At 39.4% G+C, this 27,548-nt stretch overlaps 4 protein-coding genes across 4 annotated transcripts; 3 read left to right on the top strand and 1 right to left on the bottom strand.

The window, feature by feature from the left end:
• Positions 1-1,205: 1,205 nt before the first annotated feature.
• Positions 1,206-10,088, top strand: LOC126585965 (uncharacterized). The gene is made up of 6 exons (XM_050250597.1): positions 1,206-1,863; positions 1,956-2,117; positions 2,224-2,325; positions 2,438-2,482; positions 2,702-3,375; positions 9,224-10,088. Exons 1-6 carry the CDS (start codon positions 1,206-1,208, stop codon positions 9,881-9,883), a joined length of 2,301 nt encoding a protein of 766 aa, XP_050106554.1. The 3' UTR covers positions 9,884-10,088.
• Positions 10,089-13,147: 3,059 nt separating this feature from the next.
• LOC126585963 (uncharacterized) lies at positions 13,148-16,379 on the top strand. The gene is made up of 6 exons (XM_050250596.1): positions 13,148-13,850; positions 13,949-14,098; positions 14,189-14,296; positions 14,419-14,466; positions 14,678-15,426; positions 15,522-16,379. The coding sequence occupies exons 1-6, from the start codon at positions 13,211-13,213 to the stop codon at positions 16,176-16,178; spliced, it is 2,352 nt and encodes a 783-aa protein (XP_050106553.1). The 5' UTR covers positions 13,148-13,210; the 3' UTR covers positions 16,179-16,379.
• A 68-nt stretch (positions 16,380-16,447) lies between these two features.
• LOC126585968 (probable transcription repressor OFP9) lies at positions 16,448-17,057 on the bottom strand. Its single transcript, XM_050250601.1, has one exon. The coding sequence runs from the start codon at positions 16,975-16,977 to the stop codon at positions 16,471-16,473; it is 507 nt and encodes a 168-aa protein (XP_050106558.1). The 5' UTR covers positions 16,978-17,057; the 3' UTR covers positions 16,448-16,470.
• Positions 17,058-19,581: 2,524 nt separating this feature from the next.
• On the top strand, positions 19,582-24,431 carry LOC126586530 (pyrophosphate--fructose 6-phosphate 1-phosphotransferase subunit beta). Its single transcript, XM_050251387.1, has 16 exons — positions 19,582-19,879; positions 20,117-20,278; positions 20,373-20,494; positions 20,703-20,756; positions 20,848-20,954; positions 21,164-21,269; positions 21,541-21,604; positions 21,688-21,776; positions 22,036-22,167; positions 22,326-22,496; positions 22,585-22,700; positions 22,930-23,041; positions 23,216-23,300; positions 23,559-23,603; positions 23,712-23,780; positions 23,988-24,431. The coding sequence occupies exons 1-16, from the start codon at positions 19,678-19,680 to the stop codon at positions 24,068-24,070; spliced, it is 1,719 nt and encodes a 572-aa protein (XP_050107344.1). The 5' UTR covers positions 19,582-19,677; the 3' UTR covers positions 24,071-24,431.
• Positions 24,432-27,548: the final 3,117 nt, after the last annotated feature.

Here is a 27,548-nt window from a genome sequence, read left to right as displayed (position 1 = left end):
CTTGGTGTTGCAGGAACATGTGCAGCCATCACTGTAAGAGGCGAGTTCATCCCAAAGAGCTTTGAGATGAGTGAAATAAGCAGAGACAGAAGATGAGCCTTGGGGAATTGTAGCAAGTTCGCGATTGAGTTGGAAACTACGAGGAGCATTGCTTTGAGAAAAACGTTCATAGAGGTCGTCCCACACGGTCTTGGCAGTGGTAGAGAATAACATAGATTCGGCAAGGTCAGGTTCCAATGAGCGAAGAATCCAAGAGAGGATCATGTCGTTGCATCGACGCCAAGCAGCGTGGGCATCAAGGTCCTCGGAGGAGGAAGGCTCCTCAACATCGCCATTGATAAAGCCAAGTTTATTCTTGGCACTCAAGGAAATTTCCATACCACGTGCCTAGGTTGTATAATTATCTCCATTTAATTTTTTGGAGACGAGAATAAGGTTTGGGTGATCAGAATGGTGAAGGTAAAGGGGGGTACTGGTATTGGAATCGCCCATGCGAAAAAGAGAAGGAACGGCAGAAGAAGGCCGCCGAAAAAGCTAGGGTTTTGAAACCTGCTCTATACACCATGTAGAAAAAGATATGTAGGCTGATGAACGTATTTCATTGATACGTGAATGAGATTATATACAATTACACTCCTTGCATAGTAAGGCAATATCCTTACAAGTTAGAAATACAACTACAATTAGGATTACAATTATACATAGACTCGAACTATATTTCTACTTGTCTAACAGCTTTGAACAATAAATAAATAAAAAAATAGATGCTGGCGTACATTTATCAAATTACATTTTAATCGAGGCATGTGTTGCACGCTTGCAAAGGTAGATGCTTGTACGGATAAAACATATATAAATGGGTACAAGAAAACAGTTCTCTTAAATAAAGCGTATATTTATGGCTCATTTATTGATCTGCAATTAAAATGGAAAAAGTTTAATTGAAGAGAAATTGAATTCATAAGGAGTTGAATTGATGAGGAATCGGAATCATATTCTTATGGAGATTGATTCCATATAAACTGTTTACCATTTTAATCATGAATCGGAATAGAAACCAATTGATGGAGCAGCTACCCGGCCTATAAATCCGGCGGGATAGGAAGCGCGTAGAAGCAGCAGTAGCAGCAGCTAGCCGGGCCTATAAATCACAGCAAAAACCACCACATTACACACCGCCAAGCTAGCTAGTATACTGCACACAGATGGCGTACTGGAGAACAGTAGCGGTGGATCAGAGTGATCAAAACGAGAGTGATAGTAAATTGAAAAAAATTGAAGACTCGAAACGTCCCTATATATGTGCCATGGAGGATGACTGGGAAGGCGTGAAACAATACTACCAGAACAAACCAGACGAATTGCTCATTCCAATCACGGTGGACAAGGACACTGCATTTCAGCTTGCGGCTTCTTGCTGCAGCAAATCACAAGTCAGAAGAGTACTCGAAATGTTGATCAGTTTACTCAGTTCAACCAGCTATGACCCAAGACGCGCTCTGAGGAAACCGAATAACACCAGAAACAATACTCTTCACGAGGTGAGTTTGTCCGGAAGTGTGGAAGCGGCAGAGTACTTGGTGAGCAACTTCAACGAGCCTGTTGAACTTGAAGGCAAGGTCATCGTCAGTTCTAGTGCTGGTGGTAATGATGATAAAGAGAATGATGCGCTGCCGCTGCTGGAGACTCGGAACGATTTAGGAGAAACTCCGCTCTTCAGGGCGGCTGCTCTCGGTCACACTGACTTGGTCAACTTTTATGCTCGCAAACTGCGGGAGAATAATCCGGACAATCTTTTCAGGCACTTCTACAGAAATGACAAACTGTCCATTCTTCATGTGGCAGTCATTGAGCAACGTTTCGGTCTCTCTGGCTCTCTCTGAAAATGTACACATTGATTCTCAATAATGCAGATTAATTAACTCTTGCTTAATCTTTTATCTTCCAAAATGCAGAGACTGCTTTTTGGTTACTGGAGAATTACAAATACCTAGCGCACCAAAAGGAAGATAAAGGATTGACATGCCTTCAATTGCTAGCCCAAATGCCAACTGCCTTCGAGCCACAATTTCAGCGAAGCAAATGGAAGATGCTCATTTACTATTGTATGCACCGTTACTCTACGTGCTGCTATATATACACGCCTGTGTGCGTATCCACGTTTTTAATTTATATGAAGCAGTAATCTCATACTTAACGTTGTTATATACGCAGGGCTTCCTGATGGAGGAGATGTGGTCACGCCAAATCAGAAGGATGATGTAGAGATCAACTTGGATAGCAACCAGATGCGCTGCCAACCTATCTTTCGGAACAAGCTTGCTGGTAACCTAGTTAATTAATCAAATAAAGTACACAGCTAGCTAGCTAAAGCGCTCCGTTAATTGGCATTTTTTCAATGTTTCTGATGAAGGTGCATGCATAAAATGTTTTGCAGGCTTTGCTAGGGTTTACTCTTCACTATGGGACTCCCTTGCTAAAAGTTTGTTTACTTTCTGCCTTTTCCTCAGTGCATTTTCATCATAATAAACACTTGTTACTGGAACTCTAGAAAAGAAACATTATTTACTCATTTTTTATGATTTTACATGAGAAGATGAAGAGTGCATAATAACTTTTTAGAGTGACGATATGCGATACATCTCCTGTGACACATTAGTTAATGTAAGCATATGCTTGATCGTGTGATGGATATGAACAGGAGGCCCGCAGCCTGGCATAATCTACAGGATATGGAAGGACAAAAAAAACAAAAAATGGCTAGAGAAACTCATCCATGAGCTTGTTAAGACGGACTATTCTTGCCTGAGTACTAATGAGCAAGTAAATCCCAAGACCATTTCTTTAGGGTCCAATCTCTGTAAAAAAAAAAAGGCAGCAGAAGAAACATCCAAATCGGATAACGGAAAAGGTGATGATGGAAGTGAAAAAGGATGGGAAGCCGCAAAAACATCCAAGCCGGATAAGGGAAAAGGTAATGATGGAGGTGAAAAACGAGCGGAAGCTGCAAAACCATCCATTTCAGATAAGGCGGCGACGTATGAAATTTACAACTTTACCCCATTGCTTATAGCAACTATCACAGGAATTATGCCCATTGTGGAGGAGATACTTGAGCAGCATCCTCAGGCAGTCGATCATGTTAACTATAATGAACGCAACATATTGCATCTAGCCATTAAGAACCGTCGGAAAGAGATACTTAATCTTATCAAAAGCAAACCAACTGTGATGTCGAGGCTGAAGAACTGGATAGACTGCGATGGCAACACCATATTGCATCAGGCTGCAGATAGGAGTTACTACTCTATAGCGTTGTCTCAGAAACTAATTGGCCCTGCAATGCAATTGCAAGCAGAGCTACGTTGGATGCTGGTAATGTTCTCTTGCTAAACTTGATAAAATACTTATGTTGTTAGATAAATACTTATGTTAGTAATTAAGTTGGTAAAAGACTTTTGTTGTCATACAAATTCTTCTATTAAAAAATCTATATGTCAACATGATAAAGTGTTGTGCTAGGACAGCACCAAACCTGTTGGAACCAACTCAATCTAACCCACAGATAATATATCAAATGAAAATGCAAGAACAAAATATAAAAGAACACCAAGATTTTAACGAGGTTCCTCAACAGTCAGTGTAACTGGAGTACGTCCTCGGAGCAGTAGGAGCTCACCCAATAATCCACTATCAACCAAATGGGAGTTTACAAAGTGTTGGCAATCTCACAACCCAAATAACCCAATACACCCAATAGCTCTCACACACCACAGAAACAAATAGAGAAAGAAATATAATGTATAATTTCTTCTCTATACATATAGCTCAAAGCTATTACAACAACAATTATGATGGATGATTGCTAACAAAAAGAAGAGCACTTTCTTCTTCTCTTCAACGAAGGGTTGTTGCACCCTTTCTATTTTTCTGATGCACTCATTTTCTCTGCAGCTCTCTACTCACTCTTCTCTAAAACAAAATGAGCCTTTTTTTTTTCTCTCTTATTGCACCAACCGAACCCTTATTATTTTCTTTAAGAAAAAGCCAAAGAGACATCATCATCACCCAATAAAAAATTCAAAAAACATCATCATGACCATCAACTTTCTTTTCAACAAACATAATCATGATGCCTCCTCATCATGATGTCTTTCACCTTTTTTTATTTTGGTTTGTTTATTAGCCGAAAGTTGTTTTGTTTTGTTGTCCACTTGGCCACTTGGCCACAATTCAACAATCTCCACCTTGGCCAAGTTCCGAAAAACGCCATGATAAGCCAACCAACACAATTAACACACAACATCACTCCCAAACACTAGCAAGAGAACAACTCATACCGAGCCAAATGCTCCAAAACTCCTACTGCTCAACGCCTTCTTTATATAGGCATAATGTGAGCCAAGTTCAAACAGTGAACAAACTTGGCTACACCAACAACCTTAGTCAACATATCAGCGGGGTTGTCTTTAGTTGGAATCTTCTGGAGAATGATTTCCCCTTCACCAACAATTTCACGAACAAAGTGATAACGCACATCTATGTGCTTGGTCCTCGCATGATGAACCTGATACTTAGCCAAATAAATGGCACTCTGACTATCACAATGTACCTCCACCTGCTTCTGATCAACCCCCAAATCTCTAATCAGCCCATGTATCCAAATGGCCTCCTTTATAGCTTCAGCAACTGCCATATATTCAGCCTCTGTAGTAGACAAAGCAACAGACGACTGCAAAATGGACCTCCAACAAACTGGCCCTTTAGCCATAGTAAACACATAGCCTGTAGTAGACTTCCTTCCATCCAGATCACCTGCATAATCTGAATCAACATAACCAACTGCAAAATGACCAATACCAGAGTCATCTCTCTCAAAGCATAAACCAACATCTCGAGTACCATGGAGATACCTCAATATCCACTTAGCTGCTTGCCAATGCTCTTTACCTGGATTATGCATATATCGACTCACCATGCCAACTGCATGAGCAATATCCGGTCTAGAGCATACCATTGCATACATCAAACTACCAACCAAATTTGCATATGGTATATTTTTCATTTGCAGCTTCTCTTTATCATTTTTAGGACATTGTAGAGAACTCAATTTAAAATGATGAGCCAAAGGGGTACTAACCGGTTTGGTTGAATCATGAACTCCAAACTTCCGAATCAACTTCTCAAGGTATTGTCTTTGATTCAAACTGACCAAACCCTTCTCTCTATCTCTAGTGATCTCCATGCCAAGGATCTTCTTTGCTTCACCAAGATCCTTCATCTCAAACTCATTCTTCATTTGTTTCTTCAATTTCTCAATCTCTTCAACATTTTTTGAGGCAATCAACATATCATCAACATATATCAATAAATAAATGAAAGACCCATCTTGCAACTTCTTGAAGTACACACAATGATCATATTGACTTCTAGAATAATTTTGGCCTCTCATAAATTTATCAAACCTCAAATACCATTGCCTTGGAGATTGCTTCAAGCCATAAAGTGATTTCTTCAATTTGCAAAACAAATTTTCCTTCCCTTTCACTATATACCCATCCGGTTGACACATATAGATCTCTTCATTCAAATCACCATGTAGGAAAGCCGTCTTCACATCGAGTTGCACAAGCTCAAGATCATATTGTGCAACAAGAGCTAACATAATACGAATTGAGGAGTGCTTCACAACCGGAGAAAATATTTCATTGTAGTCAATGCCCTCCTTTTGTGCATACCCTTTAGCAACTAATCTTTCTTTAAATCTCACATTGCTTTTCTCATCATTATCTTCCTTCTTGGCATACACCCATTTGCAACCGATAGCTTTCTTGCCTTTAGGCAATTTAGCTAACTCCCAAGTCTTGTTCTTCAAGAGAGAATTCATCTCATCACCCATGGCATTGCACCACCTCTTCTTCTCCTCACTCTCAATGGCTTCCTCAAAATTGGATGGAATCTCTTCAGTGATAATAGGAAGAGCAAAAGCAACATAGTCACTATACCGAGCTGGCTTGGTAATTTGTCTCTTTCCTCTGTTCTTGGCAATAGACTTTTGAGGTGAAACTTGCTCTTCAACTTGAATAGAATCTTCAAGTTCAACTTCTTCAACATCCTCATGGTCTCCAACTTCTTCACTTGTAGTGGCTTCGACATCAGCGGAAATAGGATTTGAAGTACCAGAGGCAACTTTCTCAAGCTCCACCTGTTGGACATCTTTCACATTCTTCTCAGAGACTTTGTACATACTTTCTTCATCAAATGTCACATCTCTGCTGATTACAAGTTTTTTCATCTCTGGGCACCACAACGTGTAACCTTTGACACCACTACTAAAACCAAGAAATATAGCCTTTTTGGCTCTAGGATCAAGTTTATTTTCAGTTACATGAAAATAAGCAGGTGAACCAAAAATACGGATATAGTCATAATCAGAAGAAGGTTTTCCAGTCCATACCTCCATTGGTGTCTTACCCTGAACAGCAACTGAGGGTAACCGGTTGATGATGTGACATGCATAATTAACTGCTTCTGCCCAAAATGACTTGCTCAAACCCGACTGAGACAACATGCATCTAACCTTCTCAAGCAAGGTTCGATTCAATCTTTCTGCAACTCCATTTTGTTGTGGAGTTCCCCGAACACTGAAATGTCTCACAATTCCTTCCTCTTTGCAAACTTTAAAGAAAGGATCGGATGTGTATTCACCACCATTATCCGATCTCAAAATCTTAATCTTTCTCCCAGTCTGGTTCTCAACCATTTTCTTCCAACCTAAGAAAATGCTTAACACCTCACTCTTGTGCTTCATAGTGTAGACCCAAGACCTTCTTGAATAATCATCAACAAAGGTCACGAACCAATGTCTACCACTCAAAGAGGGAGTCTTTGTAGGACCCCAAACATCCGAATGCACATAATCAAGAATGCCCTTCGTCTGATGTACAGCAGTACCAAACTTCACTCTAGTTTGCTTCCCCAAGACACAATGCTCGCAGAAATCAAGCTTACAAGTCGTGGCACCTTTTAGAAGATCTTGTTTCACAAGCCCTTGTAGAGCTTTTTCACCGGTATGGCCTAATCTCATATGCCACAATCTAGTAGTATCTGAATCAGATGTGCCCATATTTTCAGAGACTACAGATGCTTCACCTGTCACAGTGCTTCCCTGCAATAAATACAAATGGCCACATCTAGGAGCTTTCATCACAACAAGTGCACCATAAGTAACTTTCAATGTCTGTCCATCTGAATGAAACCTAAAACCCTTGGATTCCAAAGTACCCAAAGAAATAAGATTTTTCTTTAAATTCGGTACATACCGAACACCTGTCAACTCTTTAACCATGCCATCATGCAACTTCAAACGAACTGTACCAATCCCTTTTGTTGTGCAAGGATTGTCATCTCCCATGAACACAACGCCACCATCAAACTCTTTCAAGCTTGAAAACCAATCCTTGTGAGGAGTCATATGATGAGTACAACCCGTATCCAACACCCACTTAGTAGCACAATCAAATGATGAGGAAGTAGTTAAAGCAAAATCAGAAAAATCTGTTTCAACCTCAGCAACATTAGCTTCAGAACTTTCTTTGCCTTTGGTCTTCAATTTAGGACAATCTTTCTTCCAATGGCCTTTATTACGACAAAAGGCACATTCATCCCTTTCCAAAGGTTTTCTACCTTTAGAGTTTCCTCTAGGTCGAGACTGTGATTTTTTCCTACTAGAAGATGACTTCCTCTCCGATGATCTACCTCTAACAAATAAAGCTTCAGAGGTACTATCATGATTTTTATCTCTATGCCTCATTTCATAATTCATCAAGGCATTTGACACATCTTCAAATTTCACAGTTTCTTTACCATGCATAATAGTGGTAACAAAATGCTCATAAGAGTCCGGCAAGGAATTCAACAATATTAAGGCCTTATCTTCATCCTTAATATCCTCATCTAAATTTAACAAGTCGGCAATCAACTTATTAAAAGCATCAAGGTGTCTAATCATTTTTGTACCTTCTTTGTATTGGAAGCGGTAGAGCTTTTTCTTCAAGTGTAGCCGGTTCTCTGCACTCTTCGTCATATACTTGTCTTCCAATTTTTGCCACAACACACTTGCTATCGTCTCCCGCATCACAAAATACTTCTGAGTTTTTGCAAGGCACAACCGAATTGAAGAGCAAGCCCACAAATTTAATTTCTCCCATTCCGGCTTCGACATAGCTTCTGGCTTCTCTCCCAAAGCGGTAAGTAGATCTTGTTGAGCCAACACATCTTTGACCTCACATTGCCACATCCCAAAGTTGTTTGTGCCATCAAACTTTTCCACTTCGAACTTTGCATTTTGCACCGTAGTTCTTGCAAACCCGGAGCTGCTTCCAAAAGGATTTTCATCTTGCCCGTCTGACATCTTTGGCAACTAGACAGTACCCAAGAGCAACCAGTGCTCTGATACCAATTGTTGTGCTAGGACAGCACCAAACCTGTTGGAACCAACTCAATCTAACCCACAGATAATATATCAAATGAAAATGCAAGAACAAAATATAAAAGAACACCAAGATTTTAACGAGGTTCCTCAACAGTCAGTGTAACTGGAGTACGTCCTCGGAGCAGTAGGAGCTCACCCAATAATCCACTATCAACCAAATGGGAGTTTACAAAGTGTTGGCAATCTCACAACCCAAATAACCCAATACACCCAATAGCTCTCACACACCACAGAAACAAATAGAGAAAGAAATATAATGTATAATTTCTTCTCTATACATATAGCTCAAAGTTATTACAACAACAATTATGATGGATGATTGCTAACAAAAAGAAGAGCACTTTCTTCTTCTCTTCAACGAAGGGTTGCTGCACCCTTTCTATTTTTCTGATGCACTCATTTTCTCTGCAGCTCTCTACTCACTCTTCTCTAAAACAAAATGAGCCTTTTTTTTTTCTCTCTTATTGCACCAACCGAACCCTTATTCTTTTCTTTAAGAAAAAGCCAAAGAGACATCATCATCACCCAATAAAAAATTCAAAAAACATCATCATGACCATCAACTTTCTTTTCAACAAACATAATCATGATGCCTCCTCATCATGATGTCTTTCACCTTTTTTTATTTTGGTTTGTTTATTAGCCGAAAGTTGTTTTGTTTTGTTGTCCACTTGGCCACTTGGCCACATGGCCACAATTCAACATAAAGGTGTACTGTGTTTGTGTCAGTGTGTAAAAGAGATACTACCGCCTCGGTACATCATGCACCGCAACAAGAAGGATAAGACAGCTGAGGAGCTCTTCAACGACCAGCATAACGGTCTTCTGAAGTTGGCACAAGGATGGATAAAAGACACGGCTCAATCATGCTCAACTGTAGCGGTGCTAGTGGCCACTGTGGTCTTTGCAGCTGCCTACGCCATTCCGGGGGGTACTAATGATCAAAATGGTCTTCCTGTTTTCCAGGACGATCCTCTCTTTTTGCTCTTCACCTGCATGGACGTTGTGGCCATCGCCTGCTCATTATCTTCTGTGGCATTCTTTCTCTCAGTCCTCTCCTCCCCTCTCGAGTACCCATTTTTCGTTAACAGTCTTCCTCGCAAGGTCATGATTGGATTCATCTTGCTCTTCTTGTCCATGGCAACAACCATGCTTGCCTTTGCCGCCACCATTTTGCTCTTGATTCGCATTGAGAAGAAATGGACCAAGTCTATACTTTACCCTATTGCCTTTTTCCCTGTCCCTCTATTCAGCCTTCTGCAATTTCCCATGTATCAATTCTTGATAGTCACATTTCAAAAAATCGATGACTGGATATTCAGCCCCTTACGCTGCCTTCTCGGCTTTTCCAAGAGGAGATCAATATGGGGCAAGCGAAAGACGTATTGAATCACATAAGGTTTTCGTCGCGGCAGAATGTGTTGTTCAAATTCACAATCTTGCAACAGAAGTTACGGTTAGATTTGTGGTTATCATTTGAATATTTCAGTTGGTTTCTTCTTTTCTCCCCAATTAAATGTCACAATTTCATTGTGTCTTCATTTTAAATTATGGGCAATACGTGAAGAATAAAGAGGCTTGTTTGTATGGTAAAGATCTGGTACCATGCATACTTTTGTTTGATTTGAATTATAATTTGAGTTTATATAGCATAGCCGAGCAGCGTAGCCAAATTGGAAAGAGCCTTGCGTTTCCCTCTTTAAACTCAAGTTTGAGTCCGCTTTCCGTAGTTTGGATTGGATCAGATTAATTAAAATATTGCTAGAATAATTTCAAGTTTATACAAAAGACCAAAACAGAGTCATCAACCAATGGAATTTATATGGAAAATCAAAGCAAACTCCAGGAAAATAGGCTTGAGAGTGATGAGTACCTATCAGCTCTCTACTTGGTCCGAGTTTGACAAAGACCCGCTAAGTCTGCAGCAGCAGTAACAAAATGCCCTGCCCTGCCCTGCCTTGCTGAACATTGTACTGCTTCTTTATCTGTTGTTGCTGAGACTCACTCTGAAAAATGTCAAATTAATATATTGGAAAATCTGCTTGCTTATCTAGTATATTTTCTCCAACGGACACAGCCCTTGCAGGTTGTCGATAGAATACTCTCGACGTTTGAACCTAAATTCAAAGAAATTGGATACGTTCGAGATTATCAGATCGATAAAACACATCTTGAAAACTTGGACAGGAAGCATTGTGCCAAAGCTACACAAGAAGAAAATAACCTGCAGAAAGCATAAACTTGGTCGGTCCAAAGCATAAACTCAGGTGGACAAAGTTTATGAATTGAAAGTGACTCTTCTAGTGCGGTATCTTGCTTTGCTTTTGGCTTGTTTTCTCCTACCTGGTCGGTCCAACCTCGTTGGAAAACTGTATTTTTCGGTTACAGTACATGGTTTCCGTTGCTCTCATATATTTCGAGAAGGGAATGCACTTACTGACAAATTAGCCAATTGTGGTCTTCTCTCATCTACTCTTGTTCGGCATGCCGCTCCTCCTATTGAGATTTTATTTTATTTTATTTATTTTATGAAATCTCGACGGTACGGAAGGAATTTTATTGATAACAAAAAAAAAATTACACCTAGTCAGAGAGGACATAAACCTAACCCCTCATAATACAAGAAAAATGGATAAAAATTACATGAAAAAGAAGGGGGTATAAACCTTACTCGTCTAGAAACACAAACAATAAAAATACAAGGAAGAGAGGGGGAAGACATGAAACCTAACCCCTCTAAAACCAAACGTAAAAGTCTAAACCTGAAAAACAGATTAAGCAACATCCCAAGGTTAAGAAAAAAAAACAAGAAAGTGAGTCAAACATGTATGTCGATATGCAAATTAATTTGAGAAGCGGTAGCCAGAAAAGCCAGCATAGTCTGAAAACAAAGCAGCACGAGCCGCCAGTGGAGAGGAATCATGCCATACTAAAGTTGGAGAAGACAAGCCTATGTTAGCAAAATTGTCCGCAACAACATTTCTTTTGCGATATATATGAGAAGCGTAGAAAGTCATCTTCTGAATACGATCCAAACAAATAGACCATGAAGAGGTCAAGGAGGATCAACATTTCCTTTATTGAGATTCTTCCTTTTTTGCATTCAGATTTCTTGGGCATGTTGGCTTACAAGTTTATCTCTCCTTCTTGATGTGTGATTTTCATTTTTTATCTAATCCTTGTGGATATTCCTTTTTGTTTTATAGCTTATCTTGCAGGTTTTCACCCTTTATGTTTTCATTTAGAGGGGTTTGGTCCTATGCCCCCTCTTTTTCTTGTATGAGAGTAAGGTTTATATCCCTATTTTTCTTGTATTTTGTTTTTCTTACTTTATGAAGGATAACATTTATGTTCTTTCGATAAGATGTAACTCTTTTTTTCTTTTCATATCAATAAAACTTACCAATACCGTTGACGTTCGAAAAAAAAAAAATGAAGAAACTGAAGCGACATGCGAAGATGAGGAAGAAGAGACGCAAGCCTACTGAAATGAGTGATGGTGATGATGATCAGTATGTAAACGAAAATCCGCTCAATGAGATCACGTCAATTTAAGAAGCACAACTGTGCAAGGCAATACAGGCACGAGAAGGTGCGAACCAGTGGCGCCCGGAACTTGGAGAAGAGTGCGAAGACAGAGGTAACTTATATGATAAGAATTCATACACAGATTTGTCGAGATACGAACACGTCCTTCTTTCGCTGGTTTTCGGTAATAGTGCTGGTTGGAGCATTGTTGGTTTATGAATCAAGACACTGCTTCATCGGTCGGAATGACAATCTCCTGCCAACACCCTGTTGAGGAGAAAATTATAGTACACAACTCTAGCATAGGTGTTGGAGAGACAACACAAGTAAACGAATTACTTGTATTACATACAAAAAATATTACAACATTTAAAACTCTCAATGACACACTTTAGAAGGTATGACACTCACTATTTCTAGAGACACACTCTAGACGACTCAGACTCTTCACAAGACTACTCTTACTTCTCACCCTCACTTGGTTGCCTACTTGCTTCCTACTTGGCTACTTTCTTGATTGGTTGATTCAACATCACACCCATATTTATAGGTGAGAGCTTGGCATTCTACTAGTTTCTAATTCTTTCTACAAACTAGAACTAATTTCTAGTTTCTAGTATATTCTACAAATCTCTAGTTTAGATAATTCTAGACTAACCACCCTACTTTGCATTCTAGAATCTTCTAGAACAATTCCATGCATGTTTGAACTAGAACAATCTAGTTCCCTTATATCGACTAATCTTAATGGGCTGGTGTTGATCTTTAACACACCCTTCAAAGGACATGAGATGTAATTCTCTACATTGAATGAATATTAAATAAAACTAAATAGTTTGCTCTCAAGTTCGAATCTCCTTATCTGTCGTTTTGATTCTAGATCAGAACTTCCCTCAAATTAATAAATATATATTGTAGCAAGACATGTGTTCCACGCTTGATGAACAGAATCTACTATAGAAAACTAAGAAACTAATTAAGCAAAGGTAGATGCTTGTACAGATAAAGCGTATACAGCTAGAAAATGGTAACCTTCAATATTCAATCATTTTATGCTTTATTTGGTCAAGGATACTTAGTTACTACATTAAACAAAGAATGTTACTAGAAGCAGCAGCAGCAGCAGCTGGCCTATAATTAAAACGAAAACCGCCACATTACACTCCAGCAAGCTAGCTAGTACTACAGATGGAGTACCAGAGAACACACACTGTTCAGCCAGATCAAATCGAGATAGAGTTCCAAGAGGAGGAGTTAAGCCGAATTGAAGAATTGAAAAAACCCTATGAATTTGCAATGGAGGATAACTGGGAAGGCATGAAGGAATACTACAAGGAGTATCCGGAAAAATTGCTCAGGCCAATGACGCTGGATGGGGACAATGTACTTCACCTTGCGGCTTCTTGCGGAAGCAAATCACAAGGAAAAAGAGTCCTCGAATATTTGGTTAACATAAGCGAAAATTCAAGCAGCTATGAAAAGAGAATCTCTTTGAGGGTTCAGAATAATGACGGAAACAATGCTCTTCACCAGGTGGGTGTGTCCGGCAGTGTGGAAGCGGCAGAGTTCTTGGTGAGCAATTTCAACGAGCCTGTCAAGGTCAGTTTTACTATTGATGATGGAGACAATGATGCGCAGCCTTTGCTGTGGACTCGGAACCATTTAGGAGAAACTCCGCTCTACAGAACTGCTGCTCTTGGTCACACTGACTTGGTCAAGTTTTACGCTGCCATACTGGAGACGGACAATCCGTACGTTCTTCCGATGCAGTTCAAGAGAAATGACAACATGTCCATTCTTCGTATGGCTGTCATCGCCCAACATTTTGGTCTCTCTCCCTCACAAATGCATACATTGATTCACAACACTTAATATATATGCAAATGCAGATTAATAACTTTTGCTCTTTTGTCTTCCACAATGCAGAGACTGCTCTTTGGTTACTAAAGAACTACAATTTTCTAGCACAACAGAGAGACGATGAAGGATTGACAAGCCTTCAATTGTTAGCCCAAATGCCAAGAGCCTTTGTGCCACAGTTTCAACAGAGCCAATGGAAGATGCTCATTTATCACTGTACATATCGTTACTCTACTGCTATGTATACGAGTATGTTTGTGCTTGCGCGTTTCTTTTTGAAGCAGTAATCTCAATAATTATATGCAGGCCTTCCCGGTGGAGGAGATGTGGTCACACCAAATCAGAAGGATGATATGGAGAGCAACATGGATAGCAACCATCCCCGTCAATCCATCTTTCGGAACAAGCTTGCAGGTGATCAAATTTGTAATCTGCTTTCATTTTTCGAATAAATTAAACGGCAAGCTAGCTAAAGCGTTTCTTGAATTGGATTTTTTTCGATGTTCCTAATGAAGTTGCATGCATAAAATGTTTAGCTTTTGCTGCGAAGGCATACTATTCACTATGGGACACACTTGCTAAAGGTTTGTTTACCTTCTGCCTCTGCCTCGGCATTTTCATCAAGACAAACTCTTCTTACTGGAACTCTAGAAAAGTCATTATGCACTTGTTTTTTATGATTTAACTCAAGAACATGAAGAGTGCATGGTGACTTAGTTGGAGTGCCGATAACAATGTACTAATTATGACACGTTAATGTATACATATGCCTAATCATGTGATGGATTGAAACAGGAGGCCTGCAGGGCGGCATAATATATAAAATCTGGAAGGACAAGAAAAACAAAAAATCACTAGAGAAACTCATCCCGATACTTGTCAAGTCGGACTATTCTTGGTTACGTAATAGCAGGAAACCAAAAACCAAGACCATTTATCTGGGGTCAGTGAAAGATGATGACGGAGGAAAAAAAGAAAAGGCAGCCGCACAAACAGCTAAAACGGATATGGGAAATGGCGATGACGGAGGAGAAAAAGAAAAGGCAGCCGCACAAACAGCTAATACGGATATGGGAAATGGCGATGAGGGAGGAAAAAAAGAAAAGGTGGCCGCACAAACAGCTGAAACGGATATGGGAAATGGCGAAGATGGGGGTGAAAAAGGAAAGGCAGCTGCAGAAGCAATCCAACCGGATAAGGGGGCAACCAATAAAGTTTACAACTCAACCCCATTGCTTATAGCAACCGTCACAGGAATTGTTCCCATTGTGAAGGCGATACTTAAGCACCATCCTCAAGCGGCCGAGCACGTTAACTATAACGAACGCAACATTTTGCATTTGGCAATTAAGTACCGTCAGAAACCGATTCTTAATCTTATCAGAAGCAAACCAACTGTATTGTCGAGGCTGAATGAGAGGATCGACTGCGATGGAAACACCATACTGCACCAGGCTGCAGATAGGAGTTACTACACTATAGCACTGTCTCAGAATTTAATTGGTCCTGCCATGCAGTTGCAAGCAGAGCTGCGCTGGTTTATGGTAATGTTCTCTTGCTAGATTTATGTTGTCAAACAAATGCTTATGTTACCGAGTCTGTAGGTCGACTTGATAAACGTGTACTGTGTTTATGTCAGCGTGTGGAAGAGATACTACCGCCTCATTACAGCATGCACCACAACAAGAAGGAACTCACAGCAGAGGAGCTGTTCTACTATGAACATAACGAGCTTCTGAAATCGGCACAAGAGTGGATAAAAGAAACGGCTCAGTCATGCTCAACCGTGGCAGTGCTAGTGGCCACTGTGGTCTTTGCAGCTGCCTACGCCATCCCCGGGGGTAATGATCAAAATGGCCGTCCTATTTTCCAGGACGATCCTCTCTTTTTGCTCTTCACTTGCATGGACGTTGTGGCTATCGCCTGCTCATTGTCTTCAGTGGCTTTTTTTCTCTCTGTCCTCTCCTCTCCACTCGAGTATCCGCTTTTCATCAGCAGCCTTCCTCGCAAGATCATGACTGGATTCGTCTTGCTCTTCTTGTCCATGGCAACAACCATGCTTGCCTTTGCCGCCACCATTTTGCTCTTGATTCGTGTCGAGAAGAAATGGACCAAGTCTTTGCTTTACCCCATTGCGTTTTTCCCAGTCCCTCTCTTCGGCCTGCTGCAGTTTCCTATGTATCATTCTTTCAGAGTCATGTTTCAGAAAATTGATGCCTGGGTTTTGAACCCCTTCCGCTGCATTCTCAGCTTTTCCAAGAAGAGATCAATATGGGGCAAGCGTAAGGTGCATTGAATCACATATGTTTTTCGTCGGCGGCGCAGAATGTGTGGTTCAAATTCACAATCTTGCCGCATAAGTTATTGTTGGATTTGAGTTATCATTTGAATATTTCAGTTGGTTTCTTCTTCTTTTGTCCCCAATATAATGTCACAATTTTATTGTGTATTCGTTTAAAATATCGAGAAATTAGAAAGAGCAACGTGTTCCCTTCTCTGCACTCAAGTTTTAATCCGCCTTCCATTTTTTGGATTGGAATAGAAAATTATAATATGCTCGAATACTTTTACAATGTGCTCCTTATCAATTAATGGAATTTACATAAGAATAAATCAGAGCAAACTTGATGAAACACCTCGAGTATAATTCCACGGTACTCATCGGAATTCATCGAAACGTAATAATTCAAGAGGCTGCGAAGATCCTTAGGCTCTTCTATCCGGTTTGCCACTATCATCGCCGCCATGGACTCCCTGAAATCCTCCCTCGGATCATAAGAACACTTCTCCATTGCAACCATTACAACAAATTTAGTCCCTCCTCCTGCTTGAAGTTGATCATGATCGTCACCAGCTCTCTGCTTTCTTCTCCGATGATCAACGTACCTCGATCCCTCCTGCCTTTCCCTGATCATCTGGTCGAGTCTCTCTTGAACCATGGCGTGCGATAGGCTTGATATCGAAGGGTACCTATCGGAACTAGAGCTCGCTAGTTCCTCCGAGCTAGACGAAGACACACTAAGCCGGCAGCTGCTGCAACACAATGCCCTGCATACTCTCTGTTGCTGCTTGGAGGAGGCTTTCGTTTTAGACATGGTTTGAGTTGGAGATTTGAAGGAAGTTTTATGCCAAATTAATGATTTAAGCACAATTGGCAATTGTGGGGTTTGTTAGTCATGATTATGTCTTGTGTTTTATAACATTTTAAAAGATTAATTGGTGAATGCAAGAAGGCAAATGGGGGACATTCTTTTAGTTAATCGAGCCAGTAATCATGATGCTTAATAGTTTAAATCTATAGGGTCTAATTACTATTAGTTGGCACGTCCTTTTGAAGGGTTTGGTTAACACGAAAAGTAGTGCTTCCATTTCCACGAGAGTTTGTTTGGAAGACCTGCTTTTGTAAAAAGTATTTTTGCTCGTAAACGCTTTTATTAGAAGTGCTCATACCAGAACCATGTCGAAATTTTTTTAATTGAAAAATCACTTTGAAGTGTTTATTCTTGAAGAAGAAGAAACTCATCGCGTATTCTTTTTCCAGAAAGTGCTCTATGATCTATAAAGACATGGTTGTCAAAAAGGAATTGAGATACTCTTTGGATCTCTGTACTCGGAGTTGACAGACCCGAAGATCCGACCACTCATTTTAAATCCTGTGGTCATCATTAGTCCATTCGTTGGCTGATCTCGCACAAACCAAGGATCCGAATCTCTCTTTTTCTTCAACGATCTAGATCTTTAGGCCATTTGGCTTCAAACACAGAACTCCAGATAAAATCTTGACTCGTCAAAAAGGCCTAGAGTGTTTTAGAATGGCTCGAAGATCAAAAGCAGTTAGGTAGAACATACTTAAAATGGTTTGGGCCATAAACTTATTTAAAAGAGGAAGATTCTTTTACGAAATTTTCGACATCCTTCTAGTAAAAGCACTTACGAGATGAGAATAATTCTTTCCTAAATATTTCCAAACATGTCCGAAACCCTATTGATTAAAGTGCTTATATGGTTTAGGTACAAAAAGTGCTTTTGCTAGAGTCTCCTTTAAGTTTTATATGATAAGATGAGGTGAATGGAGCTTCTTGCATCAAATTCAATTATATCCAATTTCTTGAATGGAGAGATTCCATGTTGCCCTATCCAATCCAATTATGCAGAAAATCAGACAAAGATTTACACAGCTGGTGACAATCTTCTTTTATGGATTCCGCCCTCTAATTTGGACACATAGCTAGCTCAAAAGAAGAAAACAAATCAAATTAAGTCGTTAATACAAGGTGTTTAGCATGTGATCTTACCAGTTTGGATTAGTGTGGATGATCATCTTTAATCCATACGTAGAAAAAGCATTACTTACTGGTAATCAAGTTGTTAAAACGAGACGACAGTGTTGCGATAATCATCATTAGTAACTGATAAAGTAAAGCTAAAAGCATAACAGCCTGATATTAAAGTGATGTGTAGGCTAATCATCACCATATCTTTGATAGACTTATTGCCTCACATGTGTTCATGAGTTGCCATTCTTTCTGCCTTTCAATAGCTAAATTACTATTTATCTGCCACTAGTTTGTACAATAGTCGTACGGTCTAGCGCAGTGGGGAATGTAGAAAATATTATTGTGCGGGTTAGTAAGAGTAGTGTGCAGTTGAGCATGTAAATTGGCATTTTATTGAAAGTAAGAAAATATTATCCGTTGACAGATGCCAACAATTTCTAAATGAGCATGTCAATTGATGTCAATAGTATGAAGGATTTCTGAGCTTGGAGGGTTAGCTGACTCATTATGCCCCAAGGTAGATCCGCTCTTGGTTTGATAATATTTTTTATTATTTATAAATGAGAAATTTTAGGTTCAATTTTCGTCAAAAATAAATTTCAACCAAATTATTATGACTAGCTTATTGTAAAACTTAACCAACACTTCTACATTCTTAATGTAGATAATATTGTACTTATCCTACCTCGTGCCGCCTAAAGTTGCCAACTCAAATAAGGAGCACTCGAGGTCCAATTCTCATCCAACACATTTGTACTCACGGAAGATAAAATTATGACTCTAACCCACAAATTTTGGGTTTTGAATTAGGCCTAAAATTTGGTAAACCAAATGCTGGCCCAAATAATTGGGCCTTATAGTTTTATACCCAATTGCCAATCAACCGAAAGATCCGCGCTTCCGGAATATGCCAAGCACGTCTGGATTTCTGGCGCCCACCAACCACCGGAACGTTAGGTGTCTACAGTATACCTACTTAGAACCCGCCAACCAATATCCACTATCGTCTAGACCACCATAACATACCATACACCACCACCATCCGTGAATCTCGTCCGTCCAATTCCCCAAACACCCTCGCATCCAATGAGCGGGGAAGAGATCCTCTCCTAATCTCTTCCGCCTAAGCCTAGGGATTAAGTGATCCAGGCTCTTAAAATTTGATCAAACGGTTACAAGGTCCTTAAAATTTGATCTAATAGCTACAAACAGGAATCTTCTAAAATTATAATAATTGTAACCGTTGGATCAAATTTCAAAGGCTCAGATCACTTGATTGTTAAGTTTATATATGGGAGAGATCCGGAGAGGATCTCTTTCCCACTGAGCAACCTAACATTCCGCTCCACGGCGGAGAGTCCAATGATGTAAAATGACGTTCCTACCCTTGTCAACTCCACGTTTAAAAACCCGCACTCTCACTGTCAGCAGTCAAACGCCATCCGATAGATTTCACACTCCGTTCGCAGTCGTACCTAAAAACTCGAAGATCTCGGAGACACTGTCTGTGTTTTAGCCATGGCTCCAGCATCACTGGTTGCTAACGGCGGTGCGGCCGCCGCCGTCGAGGCAGTTCCTGCTCCAGTCACCGGCCGAGTCGCCTCCGTCTATAGCGAGGTCCAGGCCAGTCGTATCGACCATGCGCTTCCTCTCCCTTCTGTGCTCAAAAAGCCCTTCAAGGTCGTCGAAGGTCCCGCCAGCTCTGCCGCCGGCAATCCAGGTCAGTTTCTTCTTCTTCTTCTTCTTCTTCTGTGCTCGGATCCGTGCGTTTTTTGTGGCGTTTAATCTCGGAGAAATTCGACTTCTTTTTGTTGCCGCGAAAATCATGAAAAATAAAGATAAGATTTTGAAGTTTAATTTTAGCTGATTAGATTAGCGATCAGACAGACTGTAGAATCTATGCGTTCTTTGGATTTTCTATTCCGTTTTTTTATCGTCTCTCGTTTCGGTTTCTCAGAGGAGATCGCGAAGTTGTTTCCTAATGTTTTCGGTCAGCCATCTGCACTGTTGGCGCCAAGTGATTCCGTTTCGGGCCTACCGGAGCAGAAGTTGAAGATCGGTGTCGTTTTATCTGGAGGCCAAGCGCCCGGAGGGCACAATGTGATCTCCGGAATTTTCGGTGAGTGTCTTAATCATCAAAATTTGTTGTATTTTTCTTATACTTCATATGGTTTTTGAATTTTGGTTGAATTCGATCGGTGTTTTGGTGTTAGATTACTTGCAAGACCGCGCCAAAGGAAGCACAATGTATGGCTTTAAGGGCGGGCCTGCTGGGATCATGAAAAACAAATACATCGAACTTACCCCGGAGTATATTTATCCATACAGAAATCAGGTGAGTGTTTTGAGTGTGAATTTTTACCTCAAGTTAATTGTTGTATGGATCAATTATCTGGCACGAGGATGTGTGCGTGTCTATGTTTAAATTCTTGAGAGCAATGTGCATAGTACATGTACTTAGCTACATATATGCAGCTTTATAATATGTGGCTGCATTTTGGCAAGAAGATAATTGACTGTTGTTCATATTTTCGTCTTTCCAGGGTGGTTTCGATATGATTTGCAGTGGAAGGGACAAGATTGAAACTCCAGAACAGGTGACTCTTGGTTGGTTTGTGAGGAAATTCATGTTAAGTATATTTGTCTAACTATTGACAACTAACCATTTAAAATGGATATGGATTGTAGTTTAAACAAGCGCAAGAAACAGCTGTGAAGCTTGATTTGGATGGGCTTGTTGTTATCGGTGGAGATGACTCAAACACAAATGCCTGCCTCCTTGCTGAAAACTTCAGGTATCTTGTGACGAAGTTCTTTGGAATTATTTTACTTGTCATTTGAAAAGTGAAGCCCATTGATCTAATTGTGAGAGGAATAGTTTACCTTTGTTTTGCACTCACTCTGTGCTTTTTCTTCTTTTTAAACATATTCTTTTGCGCAGCGTTTGTCTTTTCAGACAAACAATTCGGGTTTTGTAATCGTTTTGTTTTATCTGTTAAACCAGGGGGAAGAACTTGAAAACTCGTGTGATAGGTTGCCCCAAAACCATTGACGGTGACCTGAAATGCAAAGAGGTCCCCATAAGTTTCGGATTTGACACTGCTTGCAAGGTGGTGACTATAACTTTGAACTTTTTTTCTTTTTTTCACCATTAATAATATTGATAACTCAAATTGTACACCTCCATGTTGTATTGTTATATATTTTCATCTTTCCTATCACAAACATGAAAGCCCCCTTAATTCCTATACCTAAAATATCAGATGTAAATTCTTCCTAATCGCAGGAGTTCAATGAGCATTTAGACACCTTATTTGATACATTTAGCTAAAATTCACTGTTCCAGCGTAATTGTAATAGGCTGTTAAAAACTTTATGCAGATATATGCAGAAATGATTGGCAATGTCATGACAGATGCCCGGTCAACCGGAAAATATTATCATTGTAAGTAAATGACATTTCTGTAATGTTTCAAGCTTATGTTTTCAGTATACAATATAATTGGGTGTATGTGTATCTGTCTGCAGTTGTACGACTTATGGGACGTGCAGCTTCACACATTACATTAGAATGTGCTTTGCAAACTCATCCAAACATTACAATTATTGGAGAAGAGGTACTTTTATTATATTTTTTTTCATATTCAATTTGCCTATATCGTTTTGTTATTAATTAAATTGGTGTTGTGGGAACATTAACACAATAAGCATTGGTGTCTCTCTCACAACTTGATTGACACTTACTTTCTGATGTCCATTACGTATGCATGTGGAAAGTAAAGACCTTTAACTATATGGTGCAAAGTAATCTATTGGTGCCACCGAAAGATATCCAATTGCTTTTGCTGAATACATCTGACTTGTATCTTTCTTCAGGTTGCTGCAAAGAAGCTGACACTGAAAAATGTCACTGACCACATCGTGAATGTAATCCTGAAGCGTGCTGACCTTGGTTATAACTATGGTGTCATACTTATCCCTGAAGGTCTAATTGATTTCATTCCCGAGGTATTATTCTTGATCTTTAATATAATATCTTTAAACCCTTGTTTCTTCATAGTCCTTTGTTTACTTGGAAAGCAAGTGTGCTACTGTTTCACACATAGATGCACACTCAAATAACTGCTTTGACTAACATGTAATGTTTGTAACCTTGCCATTTGCAGGTGCAGCAACTTATTGCTGAATTGAATGAAATTCTGGCCCATGAGGTTGTAGATGAAGATGGGCTGTGGAAAAAGAAACTTACAAGCCAGTCTCTAGAGCTTTTTGATTTCCTACCTGAAGCAATCCAAGAGCAGTTGATGCTTGAAAGAGATCCTCATGGAAATGTTCAGGTAGATTTTTCAATTTCCAATTTGACTTAAATCTGTTCGGTGATTTTCTGGGCACATCATGCATGCTAATCTTTATTTTTACCACTAGGTTGCCAAAATAGAAACAGAGAAGATGCTTATTCAAATGGTTGAGACAGACTTGGAGAAGAGGAGGCAGGAAGGTTCATATAATGGCCAGTTCCAAGGACAGTCTCACTTTTTCGGGTACTTAATTTTTAACTTAATGACATAATCCTTTGGCTAAATGTGGTTTCAATGATTAAATGCAAGTGCATCCCATGTGTTGGGCACTGGGTTTTTGAGGGTAACTGATTCGTTCGCTGCATGGATTGATCATTTTATTTTGGATACAGGTTTAGTGGTTGTGTATCGGAGATATTGCGTAATGTTTGCATCCCTAATTTGTTCACCTGTTGTCAATATTTTTTTGTAGTTATGAAGGAAGATGTGGTTTTCCAACCAACTTTGATTCTACCTACTGCTATGCATTGGGTTATGCCGCTGGAGCTCTCCTTCACAGTGGAAAAACTGGGTTGATATCATCGGTTTGTACCTCTATCCTATATCTCAAATATTCAGTCTGCCAAACTATATTCTTTCTTGTTTAGGCTTGTATTAGTTGCTGTTGGTTCCATTTTCCATTGTCATAGACTCATAGTTGCATTATTTCTGTCTATTAAGTCTTTTTATGCATGTAATTTTTCATGATGTGGATCCAGGTTGGGAATTTGGATGCTCCTGTGGAAGAATGGACAGTTGGTGGAACGGCATTGACTTCATTAATGGACGTGGAAAGGAGACATGGTATAGTAAATCTTTCGTTATCGTTATTGTGCAGTTGTAGGTTCTTTTCCTGGGTCCTAGGCATGCCATCAGATCATCGTCTCTCCAAAAATAATGGCAGTCTTCTTTTAAACTATATAAATGGGCTTCTGTGTTTTTCAAAAGTTTTCCTTTGGAAAGAGTAGTTAGGATCTTTTATATGATGTATTGGATGTATCTTGGCGATCCGGTTCCTTCTAAATTATTCGAGATTTTCTGAATGTTGAATTTGTTTTCCAGGTAAGTTCAAGCCTGTCATCAAGAAGGCGATGGTGGAACTTGAAGGTAAAGATTCCTCCGAGAGTATTTATGTTTTAGTTTTTAGGCATAGTATGATTCAAGTATTATGTTATAACGATCGCACTCAAATCTTGATTTATTTTGAATTTTCAGGTGCACCATTCAAGAAATTTGCATCCCTGAGGAACGACTGGGCTATCAACAACCGTTACATCAGTCCTGGTGGGTTTTGAATACCAATATTCTATGAACTTCATGAGTTTTTTCCTTTTCTCGGTCCTGGTTTTCTCCGCCTGTCGTGGTTCCCCTGGGTTATCTAAGTCCAACTAAACTATCAGCGATTATTCTTAGCCATGAGTCTACATTGTGATTTCCATTTTAATCGCGGCTACATTTCTCCGGAACTCATCTGAAAACTTTCCGCTGCAGGTCCCATTCAATTTCACGGCCAAGCATCCAACGCTCTCAGCCACACGCTACTCCTGGAACTCGGAGTTTCTGTTCAAGCATAGAGTTTCATTTACCCCTTGCGTGTGAAATATCATATTTCGAGATTTCGTTCAGCATCGTTGTATTCTCTTGCGTTTGAGTAGAATAGTGACTTTTTGCACAAGGACGATGATGTAGAAGAAAATTCTGCATCGAAGTGCAAGACATTTGGGTATTTGTCAACCCACGGTATCCACCCCATGTTTTTGCCTTGAAGAAAATTCCGCTGCTACATTTCTCTGCACCGAGGTGTAGCCAAAGGATATGTCGTCGAAGTACAAGTTCACACTTGCTTAATTTTGTTGGTTGTTTTTGTTGGATTTAATTACTCAATTTGACGGTTAGAAATAAACAGGGGGTCTACGAAAGTACTTCCCTTCATTATTCTTGATCCAATAAACATTGTTCTTGTTCCAACAAAAATGGATATCGCGTCAATTATTACTCGTCAATGACGATTGTTTGCTAGACTAAAATCAAGCAAAGCTCATAAAAAGACATAACGAGATTAACCCTAAATCGGGCTACCATTAAACATGAGCATTTTTTACTCAACAAAATCAAGCGAGAGCAAAATATGACAAGGTTAACCATAAATCGGGCTAGGCTACGTCCCCAAGCGTTTTGTTTGGGAACGTAGCAAACACTTTGGGACAAAGTGAGTAAAAAGGATGATTAGAAATCTAGAATCAAGAACGAGATTCAAGATGCATAGGTTGATTTATGAAATTATTACTTCATGTATTTATCTGGTTTCACCTCTGCCCCCTTTTTAATCAAAACGTCATCATCCCAGCTACCCGGATCCTCTTTGTGAGGATCCCGAAAATCCGTCAATCATATCCATTCATCGTACATCGTGCGGTTAGAAATTATTTTATAAATTTTATTTAAAATTAAATACAAACAGTACTTGATAAAAACTGACCGCACGATGTACGATTAACGGACACGATTCACGAATCCCCATGATCCTCACCAAAAGGATCCGGAGAGGATCCTGTTGGTTTCCCACCAAACGATTCGTTTTAAGGGGAGCAATTTAGGGTTTTCTCCTGGCAACTTCAACGCCGCCTTCCGCTGTTGACTTCATCATCTACATTACGTGGCACAATCTCAGTGTCCCTTCTTCTTCTGCTTTTTCCCCATTGTGATCGACGCATGATTGTATTTTCTTTTTCGTATATATCGTTTCGCTTTCAACCCTAAACCCTAAAGATTGGATATTCAGGCATAGTACAATATCGTTTCACCTTCAAGCCAAATGAATTGCGATTTAAAGCTTTACACGAAAACGGAAATATAGTTGTTAACCATCATAACAAGTCGTCAGCATCAAAGAACGTACGACAGTGAGTGATGAATGGTGATGTTCGACGATTCAGAACTCTTTGAGGGTGCCAGGTCCCAACCAGACTCTACTAAGCTTTGTGGCTCTCGGTTTCCCTAGATAATAAGGTTTTGAACTTTTGAGCATTAGCTTGTTACTGCAACATTACTTTGGCGGTATCTCAATCCGATTTAAAATCTTCAACCTTCAATTGTTCGATTAATTTGGAATACCCTTATAGTGCCATCTTCGTTATAAGTAAATTTCAGTTGAATATCAGAATGCGCAACGAATAAGACTAACAAAATAATAAGAATATTATTAAACAAACGAGAATGCCGGAACGGCTACAAAACCCTAAGAGACTACATTGTGACTAACTTGATTCTCAAATTAAATTACAAGCTCTATTTATAGAGCAATAAACCTAAGAAATCCTAATGCGTAAATGCCAAAAACACCCTACTACAAAATCAAATCAAATCTCTAATTAATTTCCTAAATAAACCTAATAAATTCCAACACTCTCAGAGCGATCACTCTCTACTATGCGTTGGTTTTTCTCACACAGCAAAGTGTTAGCTTGCTACAGTTGTAACGAGTATAATAAACCCTATTCCATTAGCTAATCCTTAATCACGTTTGTTCGGCTAAGTAGAAGATTTAGTGAACTACCATCACCTCTATATCAAGCTTTTTGTAACTGATAGAAGCATTAGAAGATAAAGATAACGATCGAAAACCTACCTGAAATGGTCAAGGAAGAGCTTCTACTTTTGTTCAAAAAAAAAAAAGGAATTAAGAGCTTCTACTCACTAAGAACTCTATATTCTTGCTAGTAATAGGACTTGTTTTCTGTAAAGAATAATGTATGATTCGAATATTAACTCTAACCCGTTTTCATAAAGGGGTGTGATATTCACACACCATTTTTTACTTCTCACACACCCTTTTAATTTTCGGCCGTCGAATTGGATGAATTGAAGAAGATCAAGGGACAGAAATCAACAAGAGGTGTGTGAGAAGTCAAAAGGGGTGTGTGGATAACACACCCCTTTCATAAAATGCATTGTTTGTCCAATAGATACATGTCACGTAGTATCTCTAGTCACAAGAGAGTTTAGGGATGAATTGAGGACCACTGTCTTCCTTCTAATGAAAGTTAATTCCATCACTATTAGGAAAGACAACGTCATGTGAAATTATCTATATTTTTTATTCCCCAACACCAAAAATAAAAAGGAAACAAATTAAAGAGAGAGATGTGAAGATTGTGTCTTGTGCGCTTGTTCTGTATTAGTTGTCAAAGCCCAAATAGTAAAATTTGGGGGGACTATAGAGAATAGTTCACCTAAACTGTAAAGTTGTAAAACCATCAAAAGCTAGAATTTAAGCAATATGGACCCCTTTATAGTCACCATACATTCTATAGCATGTGTTCATGTCCTTGTAAAGATATTGGAGGCCTAGCCTTCGACATTTTGTGCTTCATGACAGGCTGTGACTTCGTTTTTCAGGAATCCTAACTTGCATTTGTTTTTTTAATTAAATAGAATATAACCTAGCCTAGCCTACCCTATCCATTAGAAACTCAAAGACATTAGTACGTACTAAGCCTAATTATTTAATGATTTAAACTTGGTAGGGACTAGGATTCTAACTTTAAAGAGTGTTAGTGTATTTGATGTGAGTCACACTAGGTGCTTTTTAACCGTTGCGTAAATCAAATTTGAGTATCTATTATCTAAATCAGTGGCAGATTTAGAAACTTAATTTTAAAGAGTCTTAGGGCATGGGATGAACATGTAATCATTTACTGAATTGCATTGTGTGCCTATCTACAAATGCTGACAACTTTCTAGTGAGTTTGTCAATAGATGTTGACAGTTGTTGAGTGAATCTATTGACATATGTCGACTGCTTCTGAGCGAGCTTGTCGAAAGGTTATGACAACTTTCAAGTGAGCTTGTCGACATATGGCTATAGATCCCTGCAGAACATTGTCAAACACTTAGTAAGCACTCCTAAATTCCGTACTATATTTTGAGTCCTCAAAGATCTTCTCGTGCATTTTTTTCTTCTTGTTTTTTCCAACTATCAATGGGTCTCAAACCATCATGGTTCTTTAATAAATCCGCCTCTAATCAGAACTATGCGAGCGACGTCTAACC

Source organism: Malus sylvestris, chromosome 10, assembly GCF_916048215.2.
Source record: "Malus sylvestris chromosome 10, drMalSylv7.2, whole genome shotgun sequence".
Taxonomy (NCBI): domain Eukaryota; kingdom Viridiplantae; phylum Streptophyta; class Magnoliopsida; order Rosales; family Rosaceae; genus Malus; species Malus sylvestris.
The sequence above is the reverse complement of the archived record's forward strand: the minus strand, read 5'-3'. Positions and strand labels throughout refer to the sequence as shown.

Bases quoted from the DNA above. Each gene is read 5' to 3' on its own strand.
- LOC126585965 (XM_050250597.1), top strand. From the start codon at position 1,206: ATGGCGTACTGGAGAACAGTAGCGGTGGATCAGAGTGATCAAAACGAG. The intron at 1,864-1,955 runs GTCTCTCTGGCT...TCCAAAATGCAG, and splicing joins AGTCATTGAGCAACGTTTCG to AGACTGCTTTTTGGTTACTG. The intron at 3,376-9,223 runs GTAATGTTCTCT...TGTTTGTGTCAG, and splicing joins CAGAGCTACGTTGGATGCTG to TGTGTAAAAGAGATACTACC.
- LOC126585963 (XM_050250596.1), top strand. From the start codon at position 13,211: ATGGAGTACCAGAGAACACACACTGTTCAGCCAGATCAAATCGAGATA. The intron at 13,851-13,948 runs GTCTCTCTCCCT...TCCACAATGCAG, and splicing joins TGTCATCGCCCAACATTTTG to AGACTGCTCTTTGGTTACTA. The intron at 14,467-14,677 runs GTTTGTTTACCT...GGATTGAAACAG, and splicing joins ATGGGACACACTTGCTAAAG to GAGGCCTGCAGGGCGGCATA.
- LOC126586530 (XM_050251387.1), top strand. From the start codon at position 19,678: ATGGCTCCAGCATCACTGGTTGCTAACGGCGGTGCGGCCGCCGCCGTC. The intron at 19,880-20,116 runs GTCAGTTTCTTC...TCGGTTTCTCAG, and splicing joins CTCTGCCGCCGGCAATCCAG to AGGAGATCGCGAAGTTGTTT. The intron at 23,781-23,987 runs GTGGGTTTTGAA...TTTCCGCTGCAG, and splicing joins CAACCGTTACATCAGTCCTG to GTCCCATTCAATTTCACGGC.
- LOC126585968 (XM_050250601.1), bottom strand. From the start codon at position 16,977: ATGTCTAAAACGAAAGCCTCCTCCAAGCAGCAACAGAGAGTATGCAGG.